Source organism: Xiphophorus hellerii, chromosome 12 (genome assembly GCF_003331165.1).
Source record: "Xiphophorus hellerii strain 12219 chromosome 12, Xiphophorus_hellerii-4.1, whole genome shotgun sequence".
In the NCBI taxonomy this organism is placed as follows: domain Eukaryota; kingdom Metazoa; phylum Chordata; class Actinopteri; order Cyprinodontiformes; family Poeciliidae; genus Xiphophorus; species Xiphophorus hellerii.
The window spans coordinates 4,260,760-4,282,345 of record NC_045683.1 but is presented as its reverse complement, the minus strand read 5'-3'; the positions used below and the strand labels follow the sequence as shown (position 1 = coordinate 4,282,345).

Below are 21,586 nucleotides of genomic sequence, written 5' to 3'. Positions count from 1 at the left end.
TATTAGAACGCCGGCCGTTCTAAGATTGTTGTTTACGATTTCGTAACCGATCATCCTGTAGTGTGTGGTGTGTTACGGTAGATCAGGGGGCTCAATACGTCGATCACGGGAAGGTTTTGAGTTGATCTCGGCAGTTGGTGACAAACTGAACGCTGCCAGGACGATGAGACCAGAACTTCCTCTTCTGATGCGCTTATCAAAATATTCACTAAGATCCTAAACGTTTGTAGCTTCATTGAAGAATAATATATATATATATATATATAAATATATATATATATACACTGCTCAGAAAAATAAAGGGAACACTTAAACAACACAATATAACTCCAAGTAAATCAAACGCATGGGGACCAATCCGTTAGCCCCGCAACATGTGGCTTCAAATCGCACTTCACACCTTCTTCATCATCAGGCCAGGTCTGGGGTTTGAAAAGCCACGCTCCGTCCGTCTCTCTCAAAGGTTCCCTTTTTAGTTCTCGGTGTCAGCATTAGGGAAAGACAGACTAGATGATTGATTTTACTTATTTGATTATTTCTGCTACTGAATTAAGCTGTACTGACCCTTGCAAAAATGCCTTACTAATAAAATACTTAGCATAAAGAAAATCTAAAAGATGTTGTGGACATTCAGTTAATGAGTCACCTTAAAGTTCTTTGATGGTTGTAAAATAGCTCTGATGTTTGATTCTGGAGAGGAAAAAGTGGAAAATGTTTTTAGGTTGCTGGTAGTCCATATGTAAAACAACATCCTTGGGACTCACCGAGTCACTAAAACCAACCTGGTTCTGTACCAAGTGCAAGTTGTCATAAAGAGAAGAGCGGCCGTTAACAGGTGTGCTCTGTGAAACTAGTTGGCTGCAGGCTGCTCAGTCTGGCTAATTCACAGGGGGAAGAAGGTTGGGACACCTGGATGTAGTTCGTCAGAAACCAGGCGAATCTTTTCTCGATGCCAGCTTAAACAGAGTTTACTTCAGTTCTGGACAGGATGAATCCCAGCAGATTTAGGAAACTCAATTAACCCGATAGACGGAGTGCTGGTAGCACATCTCCTCTCTCAGAAGAGGAAGTAGAGAGAGAGAAGAGGGGGGGGGATGTTGCGCAACAACAACATATAAAATTTGATCATTAACATAGAGTTAACAAAGATTAGAGAAAATTTTGTTTTGCAAATGTTTATAAAATCTGAACAATTTCCTGCCAGAACCAAATTAATAATGGATAAAGACAATTTATATGGCAGCAGGTACAGAAAACCAAGGTAGAAATCTAATGTTATTCAATTCATGTTAAATAAATGGAAAAAACATTACTTATTAAATATTTGGTCATTATTTCAGTTTGAATCAGGCAGAACTTATCTGTTCGTTCCCATAGCAACGATCAGAAGCAGGACCCTCCCCAGAGCCACAGTGACCTCACTGATGAGGTCACAGACGACATCATGAACATCACAACAGATCAAAGAAGTTCTGAGGCTTTAACTGCTTGAATCTCAACACAACAGTTAGAATCCAAACACTTCAGTGAGATTCAGATTTTGTGTCTAGTAAGGATTTTTGTGTTTCCAAGATGCCATACCCTTTAATTTTGCCACTAGGTTTTGGACTAGGATATCTGGTGACGACAGGGATGAGGAAAGTTTTCGACCATTTATTTCCTGGAAACGACTCGGACGTAAGAACCTCCCAGGATATTGAGAGAGATTTGTTTTGGGACGGGCTTCCAACGGTTCCCAGAGATAAAACTGACCCGGCTGGGGAAGTTTCTTCTCTCGAACGTCCGAGTCGTTTCTCAAGCTCCCCGGATGTTGACAGAGATTTGTTTTGGGATGGGCTTCCAACGGTTCCCAGAGATAAAACTGACCCGGCTGGGGAAGTTTCTTCTCTCGAAAGTCCAAGTCGTTTCTCAAGCTCCCAGGATGTTGACAGAGATTTGTTTTGGGACGGGCTTCCAACGGTTCCCAGAGTTCAAGCTGACCCGGCTGGGGAAGTTTCTTCTGGGGCAGATCTCAAAGCTCAGGCTTTGAGATCCACTATTTCATCTCCGGCGTGTTCAGAGAAAACATCGAGAAATGGCGCATCCTCCAGGGTCTCTGAATGTAAAATTTCCTCAGACGGAGCGTCAGACTTAACACACAGGAAGCAGCAGACGAGCAGCAGAAAGACTGTTAAAGACAAAACTGCCCCAGACCAAGTACGTAATTCTGACAATGAGGAAAAACTTTGGGACCAGATTGTGAACTGTTCCCAAAAGAAAAACTACCCCGAATTGGATAGCTCACTGTTAGAAAGAGAGGAAAAACTTTGGGACCAGATTTTACTGAGTTCCCAAAAGAAAAACTACCCCAAATGGGGTAATTCAACCTCAGAAGAAGAGGAAAAACTTTGGGACCGGATTTTAATGATTTAACAAAAGAAAAACTGATCTAGATTATGAGGTTTTCTATGATGAACGAACAGATTATCCTCAGATTCCAGCTGCCATAAAGACGACCTCTGTAGAGGACAATCTCTGTAAAAGTTTCCCAACAGGTTCAGAAATCGTTCTCAGTTTTTAAAGCTTTCTGAACCTGTTCTCAAAAAAATGTGTACAAAAGCGGGATTCATAATGACAAGCAAACACATGAAGAGAAACGCCACACTCCACAGAAAATCCCACCTAATGGTTTCTCCTGCCACTAATCTCCAAAACAACAAATCTGATTTTTTAGAGGAGGAAACATTGAATTTTGTGAATAAACTATCAAAAGTTAACATCCTGTTTGCAGGTTTCTCTCCGGGCGCTCCGGCTTCCTGCCACAATCTAAAGTCATCACTGTTTGGTTAATTAGTTTCTAAATTCTCCTTTGGTGTGAATAAAACATCAGTGCTGCACAGTGGCTCAGTGGGTAACACTGCTGCCTTGCAGTAAGAAAGTCCTAGGTTTGAATCCCAGCCTGGTTCTGTCTGCATGGGGTTTTCTGGTTCTCCATGTCCATATGTGGGTTCTCTCCAGGCGCTCCGGCTTCCTCCCACAGTCCAAAAAGATTTAGTGTGATTTATAACGGATGTTAATAATAAAAATAATTATTATTGTTATTAATATTACCATTACTATATATAAATAGATATATCTATCCATCTATCAATCAAAAGATATATCTATATATATCTATCTATATCTACGTGTATATAGATATAGATAGATATATAGACCTATATATCTATATAGATATAGATATATAGACCTATATATATATATTTATATAGATCTATAGATAGATCAATCTATCTATAGATATAGATAGATCGATAAATAGATCTATAGATAGATCTATTTATCTATAGATAGATCTATTTATCGATCTATCTATCTACATATGTGATACGTTTCTATTCATTTATTTGTTTAAGATCTGAATTTAATCAATACTAATATTAGTTGTGCAACAAATAACATCATTACTGATATTAACAATTTCAGAACAAGGTAATATAAAATATATAAAATTTTATCATTAACATAGAGTTAACAAAGATTAGAGAAAATTTTGTTTTGCAAATGTTTATAAAATCTGAACAATTTCCTGCCAGAACCAAATTAATAATGGATAAAGACAATTTATATGGCAGCAGGTACAGAAAACCAAGGTAGAAATCTAATGTTATTCAATTCATGTTAAATAAATGGAAAAAACATTACTTATTAAATATTTGGTCATTATTTTAGTTTGAATCAGGCAGAACTTATCTGTTCGTTCCCATAGCAACGATCAGAAGCAGGACCCTCCGCAGAGCCACAGTGACCTCAGTGATGAGGTCACAGACGACATCATGAACATCACAACAGATCAAAGAAGTTCTGAGGCTTTAACTGCTTGAATCTCAACACAACAGTTAGAATCCAAACACTTCAGTGAGATTCAGATTTTGTGTCTAGTAAGGATTTTTGTGTTTCCAAGATGCCATACCCTTTAATTTTGCCACTAGGTTTTGGACTAGGATATCTGGTGACGACAGGGATGAGGAAAGTTTTCGACCATTTATTTCCTGGAAACGACTCGGACGTAAGAACCTCCCAGGATATTGAGAGAGATTTGTTTTGGGACGGGCTTCCAACGGTTCCCAGAGATAAAACTGACCCGGCTGGGGAAGTTTCTTCTCTCGAACGTCCGAGTCGTTTCTCAAGCTCCCCGGATGTTGACAGAGATTTGTTTTGGGACGGGCTTCCAACGGTTCCCAGAGATAAAGCTAACCCGGCTGGGGAAGTTTCTTCTCTCGAACGTCAGAGTCGTTTCTCAAGCTCCCCGGATGTTGACAGAGATTTGTTTTGGGACGGGCTTCCAACGGTTCCCAGAGTTCAAGCTGACCCGGCTGGGGAAGTTTCTTCTGGGGCAGATCTCAAAGCTCAGGCTTTGAGATCCACTATTTCATCTCCGGTGTGTTCAGAGAAAACATCGAGAAATGGCGCATCCTCCAGGGTCTCTGAATGTAAAAGTTCCTCAGACGGAGCGTCAGACTTAACACACAGGAAGCAGCAGACGAGCAGCAGAAAGACTGTTAACAAAGACAAAACTGCCCCAGACCAAGTACGTAATTCTGACAATGAGGAAAAACTTTGGGACCAGATTGTGAATTGTTCCCAAAAGAAAAACTACCCCGAATTGGATAGCTCACTGTTAGAAAGAGAGGAAAAACTTTGGGACCAGATTTTACTGAGTTCCCAAAAGAAAAACTACCCCACATGGGGTAATTCAACCTCAGAAGAAGAGGAAAAACTTTGGGACCGGATTTTAATGATTTAACAAAAGAAAAACTGATCTAGATTATGAGGTTTTCTATGATGAACGAACAGATTATCCTCAGATTCCAACTGCCATAAAGACGACCTCTGAGAGGACAACCTCTGTAAAAGTTTCCCAACAGGTTCAGAAATCGTTCTCAGTTTTTAAAGCTTTCTGAACCTGTTCTCAAAAAAATGTGTACAAAAGCGGGATTCATAATGAGAAGCAAACACATGAAGAGAAACCCCACACTCCACAGAAAATCCCACCTAATGGTTTCTCCTGCCACTAATCTCCAAAACAACAAATCTGATTTTTTAGAGGAAGAAACATTGAATTTTGTGAATAAACTATCAAAAGTTAACATCCTGTTTGCAGGTTTCTCTCCGGGCGCTCCGGCTTCCTGCCACAATCTAAAGTCATCACTGTTTGGTTAATTAGTTTCTAAATTCTCCCTTGGTGTGAATAAAACATCAGTGCTGCACAGCGGCTCAGTGGGTAACACCGCTGCCTTGCAGTAAGAAAGTCCTGGGTTTGAATCCCAGCCTGGTTCTGTCTGCATGGGGTTTTCTGGTTCTCCATGTCCATATGTGGGTTCTCTCCGGGCGCTCCGGCTTCCTCCCACAGTCCAAAAAGATTTAGTGTGATTTATAATGGATGTTAATAATAAAAATAATTATTATTATTAATATTACCATTACTATATATAAATAGATATATCTATCCATCTATCAATCAAAAGATTTATCTATTTATATATCTCTATATCTACGTGTATATAGATATACACTGCTCAAAAAATTAAAGGGAACACTTAAACAGGTGTTTAACACTTAAAGTGTTCCCTTTATTTTTTTGAGCAGTATATATAGATATATAGACCTATATATCTATATCTACATAGATATAGATATATAGACCTATATATATATTTATATAGATCTATAGATAGATCAATCTATCTATATATAGATATAGATAGATCGATAAATAGATCTATAGATAGATCGATAAATAGATCTATAGATAGATCGATAAATAGATCTATCTATCTACATATGTGATACCTTTCTATTCATTTATTTGTCTAAGATCTGAGTTTAATCAATACTAATATTAGTTGTGCAACAAATAACATCATTACTGATATTAACAATTTCAGGACAAGGTAGTATAAAATATATAAAATTTTATCATTAACAGAGAGTTAACAAAGATTAGAGAAAATTTTGTTTTGCAAATGTTTATAAAATCTGAACAATTTCCTGCCAGAACCAAATTAATAATGGATAAAGACAATTTATATGGCAGCAGGTACAGAAAACCAAGGTAGAAATCTATTGTTAATCAATACATGTTAAATAAATGGAAAAAAACATTACTTATTAAATATTTGGTCATTATTTCAGTTTGAATCAGGCAGAACTTATCTGACCGTTCCCATAGCAACGATCAGAAGCAGGACTCTGCCTCAGAACCACAGTGACCTCACTGATGAGGTCACAGATGACATCATGTCAAAAGTCAGAGTCGTTTCTCAAGCTCCCAGGATGTTGACAGAGATTTGTTTTGGGACGGGCTTCCAACGGTTCCCAGAGTTCAAGCTGACCCGGCTGGGGAAGTTTCTTCTGGGGCAGATCTCAAAGCTCAGGCTTTGAGATCCACTGTTTCATCTCCGGTGTGTTCAGAGAAGACATCGAGAAATGGCGCATCCTCCAGGGTCTCTGAATGTAAAAGTTCCTCAGACGGAGCGTCAGATTCAACACACAGGAAGCAGCAGAGGAGCAGCAGAAAGACTGTTAACAAAGACAAAACTGCCCCAGACCAAGTACGTAATTCTGACAATGAGGAAAAACTTTGGGACCAGATTTTACTGATTCCCCAAAAGAAAAACTGATCTAGATTGTGAGGTTTTCTATGATGAACGAAAAGATTATCCTCAGATTCCAGCTGCCATAAAGACGACCTCTGTAGAGGACAACCTCTGTAGACGTTTCCCAACAGGTTCAGAAATCGTTCTCAGTTTTTAAAGCTTTCTGAACCTGTTCTCAAGAAAATGTGTACAAAAGCGGGATTCATAATGAGAAGCAAACACATGAAGAGAAACGCCACACTCCACAGAAAATCCCACCTAATGGTTTCTCCTGCCACTAATCTCCAAAACAACAAAGCTGATTTTTTTAGAGGAGGAAGAAACATTGAATTTTGTGAATAAACTATCAAAAGTTAACATCATGTTTGCAGGTTTCTCTCCGGACGCTCCGGCTTCCTGTCACTATCTAAAAAGATTTAATGCGTTTATGATGGATGGATGTTAATAATAATAATAATTATTATTATTAATTATTATTATCATTACTCTATATAAATTGATATATCTATCCATCTAGCAATCAAAAGATATATCTATATACATATATATATATATATTTGGATATACAGTATATATGTATATATACTGTATATACAGTATATCTATATATATGTATATACATAGGCCTGTCACGATAACAAATTTTGCTGAACGATTAATTGTCTCAAAAATTATTTCGATAAACGATAATATTGTTTGAAGACCTTTTTACACTGATGTAATGGAAATTATGTAATAATGCATGTGATTTCCTGCCAAAGATAGATACACTTTTTTTTCCAAAAGAACACTAAACACTGGAACTGATAAACAAAACAACCAAAAACAAAAATAAAATTAATTCTCAGTTTCCATTAACAAAAAATTTATTTGAAAAAAACCTAAACATAAAACCAAAGTGGAAATAAATACTGCATTCAACCAAAAGAGGACAGATTATGAAGTCTGTATATTATGTTGCCCTTCAGTAATAATTAGATTTAAATAGAGAAGATGGGCACATCGACTACCTGATGCAATATTTCACACTACATGATTTTTGCTCGTATTTTTTCCCTTACAACAATCTTAGATCGTTGGTCTTTCTAAGATTGTGTGGTGTGTTACGGTAGATCCTCGTTGCCGCTCTGATCCAAATCAGGGGTTTTCCCCGACTGGGAGTTTAACGCAGCCTGTTGAATGTGACAGTTAGCCAATCAGAAAGCTCGGATTCCCCTTCGTGCTTTCTGAGGGGAAATTACTGAGGGGAATCCCAAACAGCTGACACGGAGCAACCCGAAGTCCAGCGGACATCGGAGATGATATGTGGAAACAACATTAATGTTTATTCAACATTTTGTGCAAAGAATACAGAAATGACAAGGGGAGGAGTTGGAGCTAAATTCCTACCGCAGTTGATAAACCCGGTAACTTTTCAGCTGTTCTTCTTTAACGTGACGTAAATAGGTTATAATGATTTTCATTCAGTCAGGACTGACACTAGCCACATGCATTGCAGGTAGATTGTAGTAAAGCATTGATTAATGCCTGGTTTTAAAATGGGTTAACTGAACTTGCAGCCATTATTTTGTGCCCATTGTTGGACACCACACGGCAGGATTGAACCGTTATACCTAGGATTTCTGTCGGCTAATGTGTGGCCTGTCAGATTTTGAAAATCGGCCGACAGCTCTAAGATCGTGTAGTGTGCGCTGGGCTTTACACTGAGGAAATGAGGAAGGGAGGAGTCTATGGGAGAGCACTGGAGTTGAGCCTTTTTTTCATTCAGTGTCATTAACAGAAAGAGAAAAAGGCCGGACGAGACGATAATGCCGATAATTAAAATGACGTTGATAGTTTTAATTTATCGTACGATTAATTGATTTATCGTTTATCGCGACAGGTCTATTGATACATTTTGATCTCCTGCTTCAGTGTCTGTCTGTCTGTCTGTGATTGTAAATCTGCACAACATTGGATCTCCTAAAATATGTTTAAAGTTACTAAATCTGGAGTAAGTTACCCCCAACCAAAACAAGACTGTATGTGTTCTTTTAGCTAACAATGCAAAAGCAGAACTTATGTATTGAAAAAGCTTTGTCTCCCTCCTCCCACAAGATGTTATGGAAAATCTTTCATCCTGTCTTGTATAATTATGATGTAATATTTTACTATATTTCCTTCACTGTCTCTCCTGATTTGGTCCCACAGAATTACAGTGGCATCAACAGGAACGAAATTCATGAAGACTGTGAGGAAAGTCTGTCAGAGCACCCACATTGGAGAGAGGCCATACAGCTGTGACCAGTGTGAGAAGAGATTTACTCAAACACAATCTGACAGCCAATCAATGCATCCACACTGGAGAGAGGCCATACAACTGTGACCAGTGTGGGAAGAGATTTACTCAGAAACAGACTCTGACAGTTCATCAGCGCATCCACACTGGAGAGAGGCCATACAGCTGTGACCAGTGTGGGAAGAGATTTACTCACAAACACAATCTGACAGTCCATCAATGAATCCACACTAGCGAGAATCCACACTAGCTGTGGCCAGTGTGAGAAGAGATTTACTCAGAAATAGACCCTGACAGTCCATCAACGCATCCACACTGGAAAGAGACCATTCAGCTGTGGCCAGTGTGAGAAGAGATTTTTTCAAAAACAGTCTTTGACAGTCCAACGCATCCACACTGGAGAGAGGCCATACAGCTGTGACCAGTGTGAGAAGAGATTTACTCAGAAACAGACTCTTGACAGTCCATCAACACATCCACACTTTAGAGAGGCCATAGAGCTGTTTCCAATTAGGCTTATTTGCCAAATTATTAAAGATACTTTTCATTTATCCAATGTTTCTCAACTAAAATAAGTTCGTTTTATTTGTCTGATGTAGTATTTCAATTTATATATCTTGTATATTTAGCTGCAAACAGAAAATCTTCATAATTACCAGAAATAAAGGTTTGAAAACATCAGCTTATATGGAACTAATCTAATGTGTTTTGTTTAGTGATGAAGTTATTGAAATAAACTTTTTAAAGAATAATTTATTGATTCATTGAATATATAATTGTTGTACACTTCATAGTACATCTTATCTCCCAGCTTATGTCTGAGTAACATGTAGACATTTGTTTAGGTGTTAGAAAATCACTAAAATGCACAAATTGCTGTACACCTTACTGATGAGGTCACGCTCCTCCTGCAGGTTAAAATAGGTCGGTGCAGTAGTGGCAACATGTTCAGATATTTTAATGGGAGTTAAGTTGACTTAGAAAGAGCCAGAGTCATTCCTCAAAATTAAAACAAGAAGATGAAATAAATGTTTAATATTTAATGTACTTCATTTTTATTATCACAGCTATGATTGATCACTCCTGAATCAGCAGTAACAAATAGACCATTAAAAATCAGAAATTTGTTGTTTCCATCGTCAGGATGAAACTAAAACAGTTTAATAACCTAAAATGTGTCTAGATAATTCAGAATAGATTCTCACTGTCAGTTACTGGTTGACTGGTTATTCTTCCAGATTAGCAAAGCTACGATCACGACTCCCAAAGCTAAAGAGACTCCAGTCACACTAAGTCCGATCTTCAGAGCATCTTCTACCTGGAAATGAAGAGAGAGGAACAGATCAATCCAACGCATTCGGAGAAACTTTTCACTCCCTTTTAACAGTCTGAACGACTTGGTGACGTTTAATCACCTTATAGAGACTTCAGTGTATTCTATTTATTTTATGTGATCTAAACCGACACAGAGTAGAGGACAGTTATAATACCTGGTGTTTACAATATTTAACAAACAATTTTGAAAACTGGTGTGTATTTGTGTTCACCCCCTTTACTCTAGTAACCCAAAATAAAACCATTACAAAAGTCTCTTTGTTAGTAACCAGAATCCAGCTGTGTGTGATTTCATCTCAGTATGACTGCAGATGTTCTGGTTTCAGAGATTCCTTAGAGAACATGAGAGAAGAAGAAGCATCACGGATACAGAGGAAGGCAGCAGCAGGTCAGGGAGAACGCTGAGGAGACGTCTAAAGAACGGTTAGCTACTAAGACAACATCCTGCACTGCAAAAACAATTTTACAAAGTTTTTTGTCTACTTTCTAAATATGTTGTTACACTTTAAATCAGACTAAAATAACTTACAAGTAACTTTTCAGCAAGATATAGGAGTTTGTTTTAAGCATTAGTTCAACGGGCAGACATTTTTTCTACATCGTAATTGAAACAGAGCTAATACTTTTTCATCAAGAAATTATTGACAAGCTCCTATATTTTGTTGAAAAGTTACTTGTAAGTTAGTTTTGTCATATTTTAAGTGTTCTAAGATATTTGCACTAAAAGCTTGGCCAAGGCTTGGTGTTTTTGTAGTGAAGACGTCAAAGATGGTTTTAGACCAAATCTCTTTCTGTTCAAACAGTTCAGTCCACGTTTGAAAAGTCCAGTGTTGTGTTTTTCATGAGTCTCTCAGTCTCCGACAGTAAACGTTTTAGTAAGCCTTTAACTGTGTTTAAATCTCATTTTAAGTTTGACTACTCTACATTTCTGGAGCATTTACAGCAGAGATGTCAAACTCTTTTTTATTTTCAGCCAAATCAAAAGTCTGAATGTTCTTAAAGGGCCGGTTGTGCCAGAATGTATTGATAAAACCCATTAAACTGTTAAAATATCAATAAGTAGGTGTTTGTTTCAGTGTCAAATAATATTGAACTTCTTTTCACATTGATCAGTCCATCAAGGAGTTTGTGATCGTTTTTGTGCAATCAGAATGTAATGAAGAGATCTTCATTACTGGGACTATTTTACTGAAATCACTGTATTGCATTTTTAAAGTATTTTTGCACTTTATTAACAAGCACTTTATTTAGCACTGCACTTTAAGCATAGATTTGCACATCAGTAACAATTTGCACACAAGAAGTTTTAATTGTATTTATTGAGTATTTTTAGACATTAGCATGTAGCCTTTTGTTCTGGGCTCTGCACAGCTGCTCCTCATTGACGAGTGAGGTGGTTGCCTGTGGAGGGAGGATAATTGTTACTCAGAGCAATGAGCTACTAGTGGGTAAAACTGAGCAAATGTGTTGTGCATAATCTGTTGGGTGTGGAGTGCTAGTGTAGAGTGACTCACCTGTCTTTTCTGTGTCCTCTCCAGGGTGTTTGGACAAATGCTGCCCCGGGGGTCCAGACACCATATATAGTCTCTGGGAGAGGCCATTGAAAAGTGTGGGGGGGGGAATTGTTTATGGGTTTTGTGGTGTTTCATCTGGTGTAATGATAAAACATAAAATATTTATAAAAAGTAAATAGAAATGTTTATATTTAGTAAAAGGTATTTTAATTACATAAGTGGATATTGATGAATTGAGATTCCCCTGTGAATTAAAGGTGGTTTGATCCGTCACAGCTGGGACTATTTAAGACTGCAGTTTTCACCTGTGAAGTGTTGGTTGATGTTGTGTGAAGAATTAAACCACTGCTGTTTTCCACCTGACTCTGCCTCAACGCTTCGTCACTGTAAAATCCTACCGCGAACGGCTACCTTGTTACAAGTGGTGTCAGAAGTGTGCCATTCATGCCACAGTGAGAAGATGATGACCAGAGGTGGTAAAAAGCTAGGCCAAGAGGGAGAGCCTGATGAAGGAGCTGGAGCTTCCTCTGAAATGGAGACCATGGCAGCGACCAACCCTGAAGATAAGTTGGAGGAACTGGCAGTGTTGGTCAAATCTATTATGCGGTCTCAAGTGGCTAGAGACCTGAAGATTGATAAAGATTTTTCCCGCCAGGAGCAAAGGTGGAAAAGCATACAGCATCAATTTCAACAAATGCAGCTTCAAGTGCATGCTGTACTTGACAGACCTGATGTATCAGAAGCACATGATCAACCCACAACAGCTGAAGCACATGAAGAAGAATCAGATGGTGGTGATGTCCAGGTAGCTCATGGTTCCAGGTCCATAATTGAACCAAGATTTCTTCCCTTATCCACGGATGACGACATTGAGCATTTTCTGATGACGTTCGAGAGGATGGCCCAGGTGTGTCGTTGGTCTAGAGATGAGTGGGCGGTCCGTCTTGTTCCTCTGCTGACAGGCAAGGCCCGCACAGCCTATGTTCTAATGGATATGGCTGACTCTGAGAACTATGACAACGTGAAAGAGGCAATTCTGGCAAAATATGAAATCACTGCTGACACTTATCGACGCCGCTTCAGATGCCTGAAGATTGAACCAGGTGAGACGCCACGTGAACTTTATGTGCGATTGAAAGACTTGTTTTCAAGATGGATTAAACCTGATAAATCTACTGTGCAAGAAATATCTGAGCAGATAATTCTGGAGCAGTTTTTAAGAATGGTTAATCCAGAGTTGGAGATCTGGATACGTGAGCGTGACCCGAAGACGGCAAAAGAAGCAGCTACTCTTGCGGAGGTCTTCACATCAGCCAGGAAGGGGAGCAAGAGCACCTATTTTGGCCGAGAGACTCACTATGCCCTATCAAGTAAGTCCACTGGGGGTGAACAGGGCTCTGGTCAAAGTCAGACTAGAAATGTTTCTAGTTCAAAGCAGTTCCCTTCCCAAAGACCTCCCAATGTTAAAAAGTCATTTCCCAAGTCTTCAGTCCAAGATATTAGATGTTACAACTGTAATGGCTTTGGCCATACACAACACTTCTGCCCCACCCTTAAATCAAAGCCATCACTTTTGTGTTCAGTTCCAAGACCAGCTATTGAGGCTGTAGAAAAGAAAGTGTGCACTGTTTCTGTTCTAGTTAATGGGCAGAAAGAAGAAGCTTTGCTTGATTCTGGGTGCTTCCAGTCTCTAGTGCGTGCTAGCTTACTCTCAGAAGAAAAGCTAAGTGGGGTGGGGGTTAAAATAAGCTGTGTACATGGAGATGAACATGTCTACCCTAGTGCTGAGGTGTATTTGACAGTGGGAGGTCAAACATACCTGGTACAAGTAGCTGTAGTTCCCTCTTTGCCATACTCAGTTATACTTGGTAATGATATTCCCACTCTCTTTGACCTTATTCACCAGTCAGACTATGAACCCCAAGTGCTTACCAACAGAGATGCAGGGGATTTAGGTCCTACATCTGATATACCAGTAGAACCATTGAAACCTTGCAATGTAGTCACAAGAGCTCAAAGTTCAAAGACGGTGTTGGAAGAGCTGCCCTTTTTTGGGGAGTCTCTGGAGACAAGGCTAGGAAAAACTAAAAAGTCAAAAGCTCAGAAAAGAAGGGAGAAATTCAAAGGCTCAGGTGATGAAGGGATAGAACAGTTGTCTAAGCCAAATAACTTGTTTGAGTTTGATATTCCCTCAGATTTAGGTGCACTACAGAGAGATGATCCTACTTTAAAACCTTGGTTTGAAAAAGTAACTGGATTGGGAGGAACTAATCAGCGCCGGTTAGACTTCCTGGAAGATGCGGTGTACATAATCAAAGGAGGTATTTTATATCAGAAGAAGGGACAGTGTGAAACATTAGCCCTTCCACAACAGTTCAGGCACAAAGTTATGGAGCTGGGCCACTCAATTCCGTGGGCAGGTCATATGGCTTTTCATAAAACGCTGAGTAGAATCAGTAGCCGGTTTGTTTGGCCAGGAATGTATACCCAGATTTCTAAATTTTGTAGTTCCTGTGAAAAATGTCAGCTGACTTCAGGCAGAGGAGTAGCACGAGCCCGGCTACAACCGCTGCCAATTATTGAAACACCTTTTGAAAGGCTCGGCATGGATATTGTGGGCCCATTAGAAAGGAGCTCGACAGGTTACCGTTATATATTGGTGATATGTGACTATGCTACACGGTACCCTGAAGCTTTTCCTCTCAGATCCATTAAAGCCCGACATGTTGCTAATTGTCTCCTGCAGTTTTTCTCTAGAGTAGGAATACCAAGAGAAATTCTCACAGATTGTGGGACAAACTTTTTGTCCAAACTATTGCAGCAGGTTTATAAATTATTAGGAATTAAGGGACTTAAGACCACCCCTTACCACCCCCAAACGGACGGGCTAGTGGAAAGATATAATCAGACTCTCAAAAATATGCTGCGCAAGTTTGTCTCTGACACAGGTGCTGACTGGGACCAATGGCTGCCGTACCTGTTATTTGCTTACCGGGAGGTACCACAAGTGTCCACAGGTTTCTCACCCTTCGAACTATTGTATGGGCGTCAAGTGAGAGGTCCGCTGGATCTACTGAAGGACTGTTGGGAAGACGCTAAGCCAGAGGGGGAAAACATTGCAGCATACGTCATCAACATGAGAGAGCGATTGCAGGAAATGGCATCTTTTGCACAGGACAACATGAAAGCAGCTCAACAACATCAAAAGACATGGTACGATCAGAAGGCCAGAGACAGAGTCTTCTTGCCAGGACAGAAGGTTCTGTTACTGCTTCCTACCAGCGACAACAAGCTGCTGACAAAATGGCATGGACCATATGAGATCACCAAACAAGTGAGTAAAGTGGTTTATGAACTGTACATGCCGGAAAGAGCTAAAAAGCATCAGACCTTTCATGTCAACTTGTTGAAAGAGTTCCACAGCCGACAGGAGCCTGTGCACCAGGAGTTATTTGTGAGAGCAGTTGAGGATGAGGAGGTGACTGAAAATTTTTTTCCAACTAGCATGTCAGACTGTGCTTTGGTTGACATTTCTCATCTGTCCCCTACTAAGCAGGACAAAATCAAACCTCTCTTGGACCCTCAGCTCTTTCAAGAAGTTCCAGGATTTACATCACTGGTTCACCACAAGATTCGGCTGAAAGAAGATGCACCGAGTCGTCAAAAGAGCTATCGCATACCAGAGCGGTTGGTTCCAGTACTGGAAAAAGAAATAAAGCTGATGCAGGATTTGGGTATAATTGAAGAGTCTAGTAGTGAGTGGTGCAGCCCGATTGTGTTGGTACCAAAGAAAGATGGCTCCCTGAGATTTTGCATAGATTTTAGATATTTAAATGCTGTGTCCAACTTTGACCCGTACCCGATGCCCAGGGTGGACGACCTACTGGAGAAAGTTGGTTCAGCAAGTTACATCACAACGCTGGATCTGTGCAAAGGATACTGGCAAGTGGCGTTGGCACCAGAGGCAAGAGAGCTGACCGCCTTTAAAACTCCTTTTGGTATGTACCAATTTAGAGTCATGCCATTTGGGCTACAGGGTGCGCCAGCAACATTCCAACGTTTAATGGATCATGTACTGAGAGATGTTTCAGCATTTTCTGCAGCATATTTAGACGATGTTGTGGTGTACAGCCAGTCCTGGGAGGAGCATCTGATTCACCTGCAGGAGGTCCTACACCGCATCAGGCTGGCTGGACTGACTGTTAACCCAAAGAAGTGTAATGTAGCCCAGAGAGAAGTGGAGTACTTAGGTTTTGTCATTGGATTTGGGAAAATAAAGCCTCAAGTGGGGAAGATGGACGCAATCCATTCCTTCCCGGTTCCAACTACAAAGAAGAAGGTGAGAGGATTTCTTGGTTTGGTGGGCTGGTACCGGAAATTCATACCTTCTTTTGCTGAACGAGCAGCTGTACTGAACCATCTAACAAAGGGTGCAGCCCCCAACAAAGTGTGCTGGACAGAAGATTGTGATCGAGCCTTCAAAGATCTCAAGCAAGCGGTATGTACTCATCCTGTTTTGCACACACCAGACTTCACTAAGCCATTCATCTTACAAACAGATGCTTCGGGAGTAGGACTTGGAGCTGTCCTTCAACAAGAGGTGGACGGTGAAAGAAGACCTGTGGTGTTTCTGAGTCGGAAACTGCTTGACAGGGAGACAAGATATTCAACAGTGGAAAAGGAGTGCTTGGCCATGAAGTGGGCTATTGAGGCCCTGAGGTATTATCTTTTGGGACGTCACTTTATTTTAGAGACGGACCATCGTGCCCTCCAGTGGTTGAGACGAATGAGGGATGCCAACGCCCGTATCGCTGGATGGTACTTGTCACTGCAGCCATTTGACTTCACAGTCCAGTACAAGCCAGGGAAGTCTAATGTGGTTGCTGACTGTTTATCCAGAGTGTCAGAGGACTGAGGTACTGTGCTTTTAAGAGAGGAGGGAGGAAATGTAATGAAGAGATCTTCATTACTGGGACTATTTTACTGAAATCACTGTATTGCATTTTTAAAGTATTTTTGCACTTTATTAACAAGCACTTTATTTAGCACTGCACTTTAAGCATAGATTTGCACATCAGTAACAATTTGCACACAAGAAGTTTTAATTGTATTTATTGAGTATTTTTAGACATTAGCATGTAGCCTTTTGTTCTGGGCTCTGCACAGCTGCTCCTCATTGACGAGTGAGGTGGTTGCCTGTGGAGGGAGGATAATTGTTACTCAGAGCAATGAGCTACTAGTGGGTAAAACTGAGCAAATGTGTTGTGCATAATCTGTTGGGTGTGGAGTGCTAGTGTAGAGTGACTCACCTGTCTTTTCTGTGTCCTCTCCAGGGTGTTTGGACAAATGCTGCCCCGGGGGTCCAGACACCATATATAGTCTCTGGGAGAGGCCATTGAAAAGTGTGGGGGGGGGAATTGTTTATGGGTTTTGTGGTGTTTCATCTGGTGTAATGATAAAACATAAAATATTTATAAAAAGTAAATAGAAATGTTTATATTTAGTAAAAGGTATTTTAATTACATAAGTGGATATTGATGAATTGAGATTCCCCTGTGAATTAAAGGTGGTTTGATCCGTCACAGCTGGGACTATTTAAGACTGCAGTTTTCACCTGTGAAGTGTTGGTTGATGTTGTGTGAAGAATTAAACCACTGCTGTTTTCCACCTGACTCTGCCTCAACGCTTCGTCACTGTAAAATCCTACCGCGAACGGCTACCTTGTTACACAGAATCACAGATTTTGTGGTGCTAACTTAGAAATATTTGTAAGAAATGTTTACAATATTTCCGTCATTGCATGATGTTAAATGGGATTTTTTATTAAGTCACTTAAACTGAATGTCTTTGAGTTTAAGTGACTACTCAAAGATTTTACAGCAATTTTTGAGAAGAAATTGCAGTAAAATCAGAAAAAATGTGTAGATCTGTGGATTTTATGTGAATTTTGCAGATTTGTGAAAAGCTGGAGGAACTTATCGATGTAATTTAGAGCCTAAGGGCCACATATAAAGCTATGGTGGACCAAATTTGGCCCCCAGGCCTTGACTTTGATACATGTGATTTAGAGGTTGAGACTACGAAATGTTCCTAAGAACTGACTAAACGGACCTTTGGTGAAGAATCAGGTTTTGGCTCCAGCAAGTAGTTTTCCTCCTGCTCAGAAACTCCGTCTGTCCTTCATATTCTCCGGTTTGGTCTCCATCAGACGTACCTGCTGGGACTCGGCGGCTCCGTAGCGCAACTCAGTGGCAAAATGTTCACAGTTGTAGTCGACAACGTTGTACGATCGAGTTGTGCCGACGAGTTTGTTGGCTTGTTCCACGATGACGTGGGCGGGGCGCGGCTGCTTCTCCTGGTCCATGTTGTTGTTGATGTGCCACTCGTCTGAGGAAACCACCTCCAGCAGCTTCTGCTTCAGAATGTTGTTTTTCCCCACTGGAAGGTTGATGGTGCTGAACGATGAGAAATTTCCTTCAAACAGAAACCAAATGACAGGAAAATGTTTATGGAATGAGAACGGTTCTGGTTCTGATGGTAGTTTGACTCGGGTTTAGTTTAAGGGTGTTCTGATATTTTCTGGGCTGCAGTTTGATGTTTTTAGCTGTAACAAGATTCATATAAACTCTTCTTCTCAGTGAACAGCAGAGTGTTTTAGTGAATGTGGCCTTGAAACAAAGTGGTTTCTGTTCTGGTAGCACCAGTTTGGACTGGACTCACCGTCCGGTCCCAGCAGATGGACGACGTAGCCGTCACCAACGTACACAGCCCAGTGTTCATAGACGTTGCGGAAAATCTCAATCAGGTCTCCAGGCTTCGGTTCATCTCCGTTCTGAGATTTAAAGGAAGAAAACGGCAAAAAGAATAATTTCTATTATTATCATTTTAACCTTCGTCTCTCAGGCTGCTGGTAGTTTAGCTCCACAGTTTCATTTGCAGTTTGCACATTTTCTTTAACTAGAAAGAAAAACTATTTCATGATCAGAATGTCTCCTTCACTGAAGTTCTGCTATTTGTCTTACAGTATTAAAAACATATTCAACATTGAAGAAGCCACATCAAGCTCACTTAGTGCTTTTGGGCCTAAGTGTGTTTTGTGCTACTTTTGTGTCTGCATGGCTGAGAATGGTTGAAATGGGATCAAATGTTGATGGCTTATTTACATTAATGTTGGACAAATTTAAGAGACTAAACCAAACCTTATGGGTTTTAATATGAACCAGATTAATGTTCATAAAATCTAGATTTTAAACTTTTGAGGTAAGTTTAGACATCAGACCTTCTAAACAAACCTTTACGTTAAACATGTTTAAGCCAGCGTTGGGTTTTAGACGTTTCTCTGGTTCAGCTCACCAGATAGAAATCAACAGAAGGAAAGGAAATTACCTTTATTATCCAACAGAGCGGAAATTCAGATTTAAAAGCCAGTTTACACAAAATACCAAATAGTTTTAAAAATATGTAAAAACCAAGATTAATGATAAAAATGTACTGAACAAGACTACAACATAATCAGTTCATGTGCCGTTATCAAAATAGAAATATACAATCCTAAGTATGTGCAGGTGAACAGAATAATTTTTTAAAATATACAGATATGTGGCACTAATATGATTATCACTACCAGCCATCGGAACCGCTCTGCACACTGAGAAGGGAATGCTGCCCTCATGTGGTGGATCTGGGGTTTGCAGGATGCTGGACCTCATAAGTAAAGCTGAAAAAAACTAATGGATCTTATTTCTGTGATTCTGCCAGGGAAAAACTTTCTACCTCCTCTTTATCTTTGCTTTCTAGTGAAAACTATATTAATGATTAATCTTCACATCTGTCTCTGTGTCCTGGTAAACACTGAGCGAAAATCATCAGAAAAGCACGTAGCATGAATTCATATTAAAAGTGAAGAAAGCGAGATTTCAAGTTTCTGTCTGACCGCAACAATAAATCATCCTGGATTAAACTCATATGATTGATGACAACATTTACATGTTGAGACTGAATGTCATCTTTAATAATTTTAAGTTGCAGCTTTAAAACGTCACCCCAACCAGCTGCTGTCGGTACACACGGAACATGTTAGAAATTATAAACTGAAAAATCAAAACAGGAAATAATTTTTCTCACCTTGTCAGTGATTGGTTCCTTTGCAGGTTCTTCTGTAAAAGGATTGAACATTTTAAAAGAAAATGTCCAAGTTAAGTATTGCATTATACTATAAATCTTAGATAAAATTAAATTTATATTAGCAGGATGAGGGAGTTGTAACACTGCAGAAAAAATATGATGTAACTTTTCTCTAAGTTTTATATAAGAGAAATAAAACAAACCAGAATATTTAAATAAAACTTACGGCTTCCCGTAGAGTCCATGATCTGTGGCGTCAAACTGAGGAGAAAGATCTGGTTGAACAAGTCAAAAGAAAAGTGTTTTAAAAGAAAATCAAAGATTTATAAGAGCAAACTTGTCCTCATTCACAAAGTTTTTAAAAAGAAATACGTATGGGAACTTTGAGTTTCTTTAAAGCTTTCTCAACTTTTCACTGAATCTGTATAATCTAAAATACAAAAGATCACTTTTCTAACTTTGCCAACATTAAATTTATTTAATAAGAAGTTCAGAGTGACGTTTTGCTCACCTGTCCAGCTCTGTGTCTTCACCTCACCCTGAGATAATCACAATAAATACAAATATGAAAGCCTTTCAACTAAATCCAGGTGTGGCTCAAAAATGAGAAAAACAAAAAGTAACATAACCTGTTATGACTCTACCCTGAACCGAACTACACAATGTTTTTAAAATTGTTTTACTGATTAATATGAAATACTTTTTCTACCTATGTAGGATTCTTGATCTCAGAAACTCAAGTTATGAATTTTGTCTTTGCTTTCTGTGAAATCTGTGGACAGGATATGACATGAAAACTAAACATCAGCTGAAAGAAAGATGCATTTCTTTAGATACTGGCAAAGATAATGATCACACCCAGGAGATTAAGAGAGATTCTTCAGAGTCACCTGCAGGACATGAAGTCATTACATTGTGTTGTGTGATCCACCTGAAACATAATAGTGAAACATTAATTTCTTTTAATTAAAAAAAATTATCTCTGTACATAGATATTTTTTAATGATAAAGCAGAGGAAGTCAGTAAATATGTTTGATTTCTTCTGCAGAGAGTAGTAGGCTGTGATCTACAGAAATGAGTTATTTCAGAATCAGCCTGGTGAAAAAAATAATATATTAAAGTGTGTGTTAAGCATGCTGTGTTTTTTTAGCCACATTTTTAGCATGTCATCAAGTGAATATACTTAAGATTATATTAAAAATGTAAAATAAATTAATTTTTAAAAAGATGCTTCTAATACATGTTTTAAAAATATATTTTGGTACACTTTCTGAAAGTGTATTTTGTCTAAAATATACTTTAATTTCTAATTAGATATATTACTAACATTATGCTTCATTTTAAAATGAATATGACAAGTACATACAAACAACAATTTCTTTTTTTAAAAGTCTACTTGAAGTCTATTACTGGTAGAAACAAAGGACCAACAACAACAATGCACACCCACACCAAAGGACAATTTAGAGATTAGTTAACTAAGCAGGAATGTTTGTGGACTGTAGCAGGAGTACCCAGAGAGAACCCACTCATTGGTTGGGAGAACATTCAGAAAATACTGAAAGGCTGGGGATTTGAACCAATGTCGCTATCAACCAAACAATCAATCAACAGCAGTTTTCAGCAGACATTCACAATAATAATAAATCAAGGCAAAGTCAGCATTTAAAAACCAGCCACTGCTTAAAAATACAAT

The 21,586-nt window shown here is 39.1% G+C and overlaps 2 protein-coding genes across 2 annotated transcripts; one reads left to right on the top strand and one right to left on the bottom strand.

Moving 5' to 3' along the window:
- The first annotated feature begins 404 nt into the window (after window positions 1–404).
- On the top strand, window positions 405–17,480 carry LOC116730391 (uncharacterized). The gene is made up of 3 exons (XM_032579566.1): window positions 405–463; window positions 11,790–16,583; window positions 17,099–17,480. The coding sequence occupies exons 2-3, from the start codon at window positions 12,088–12,090 to the stop codon at window positions 17,142–17,144; spliced, it is 4,542 nt and encodes a 1,513-aa protein (XP_032435457.1). The 5' UTR covers window positions 405–463; window positions 11,790–12,087; the 3' UTR covers window positions 17,145–17,480.
- Window positions 9,652–20,728, bottom strand: LOC116730392 (phospholipase A and acyltransferase 3-like). Its single transcript, XM_032579567.1, has 6 exons — window positions 20,401–20,728; window positions 20,116–20,164; window positions 19,890–19,921; window positions 18,486–18,597; window positions 17,980–18,239; window positions 9,652–10,234 (listed from the first exon to the last, which is right to left on the bottom strand). The coding sequence occupies exons 2-6, from the start codon at window positions 20,132–20,134 to the stop codon at window positions 10,124–10,126; spliced, it is 534 nt and encodes a 177-aa protein (XP_032435458.1). The 5' UTR covers window positions 20,135–20,164; window positions 20,401–20,728; the 3' UTR covers window positions 9,652–10,123.
- Between the last annotated feature and the right edge of the window lie 858 nt (window positions 20,729–21,586).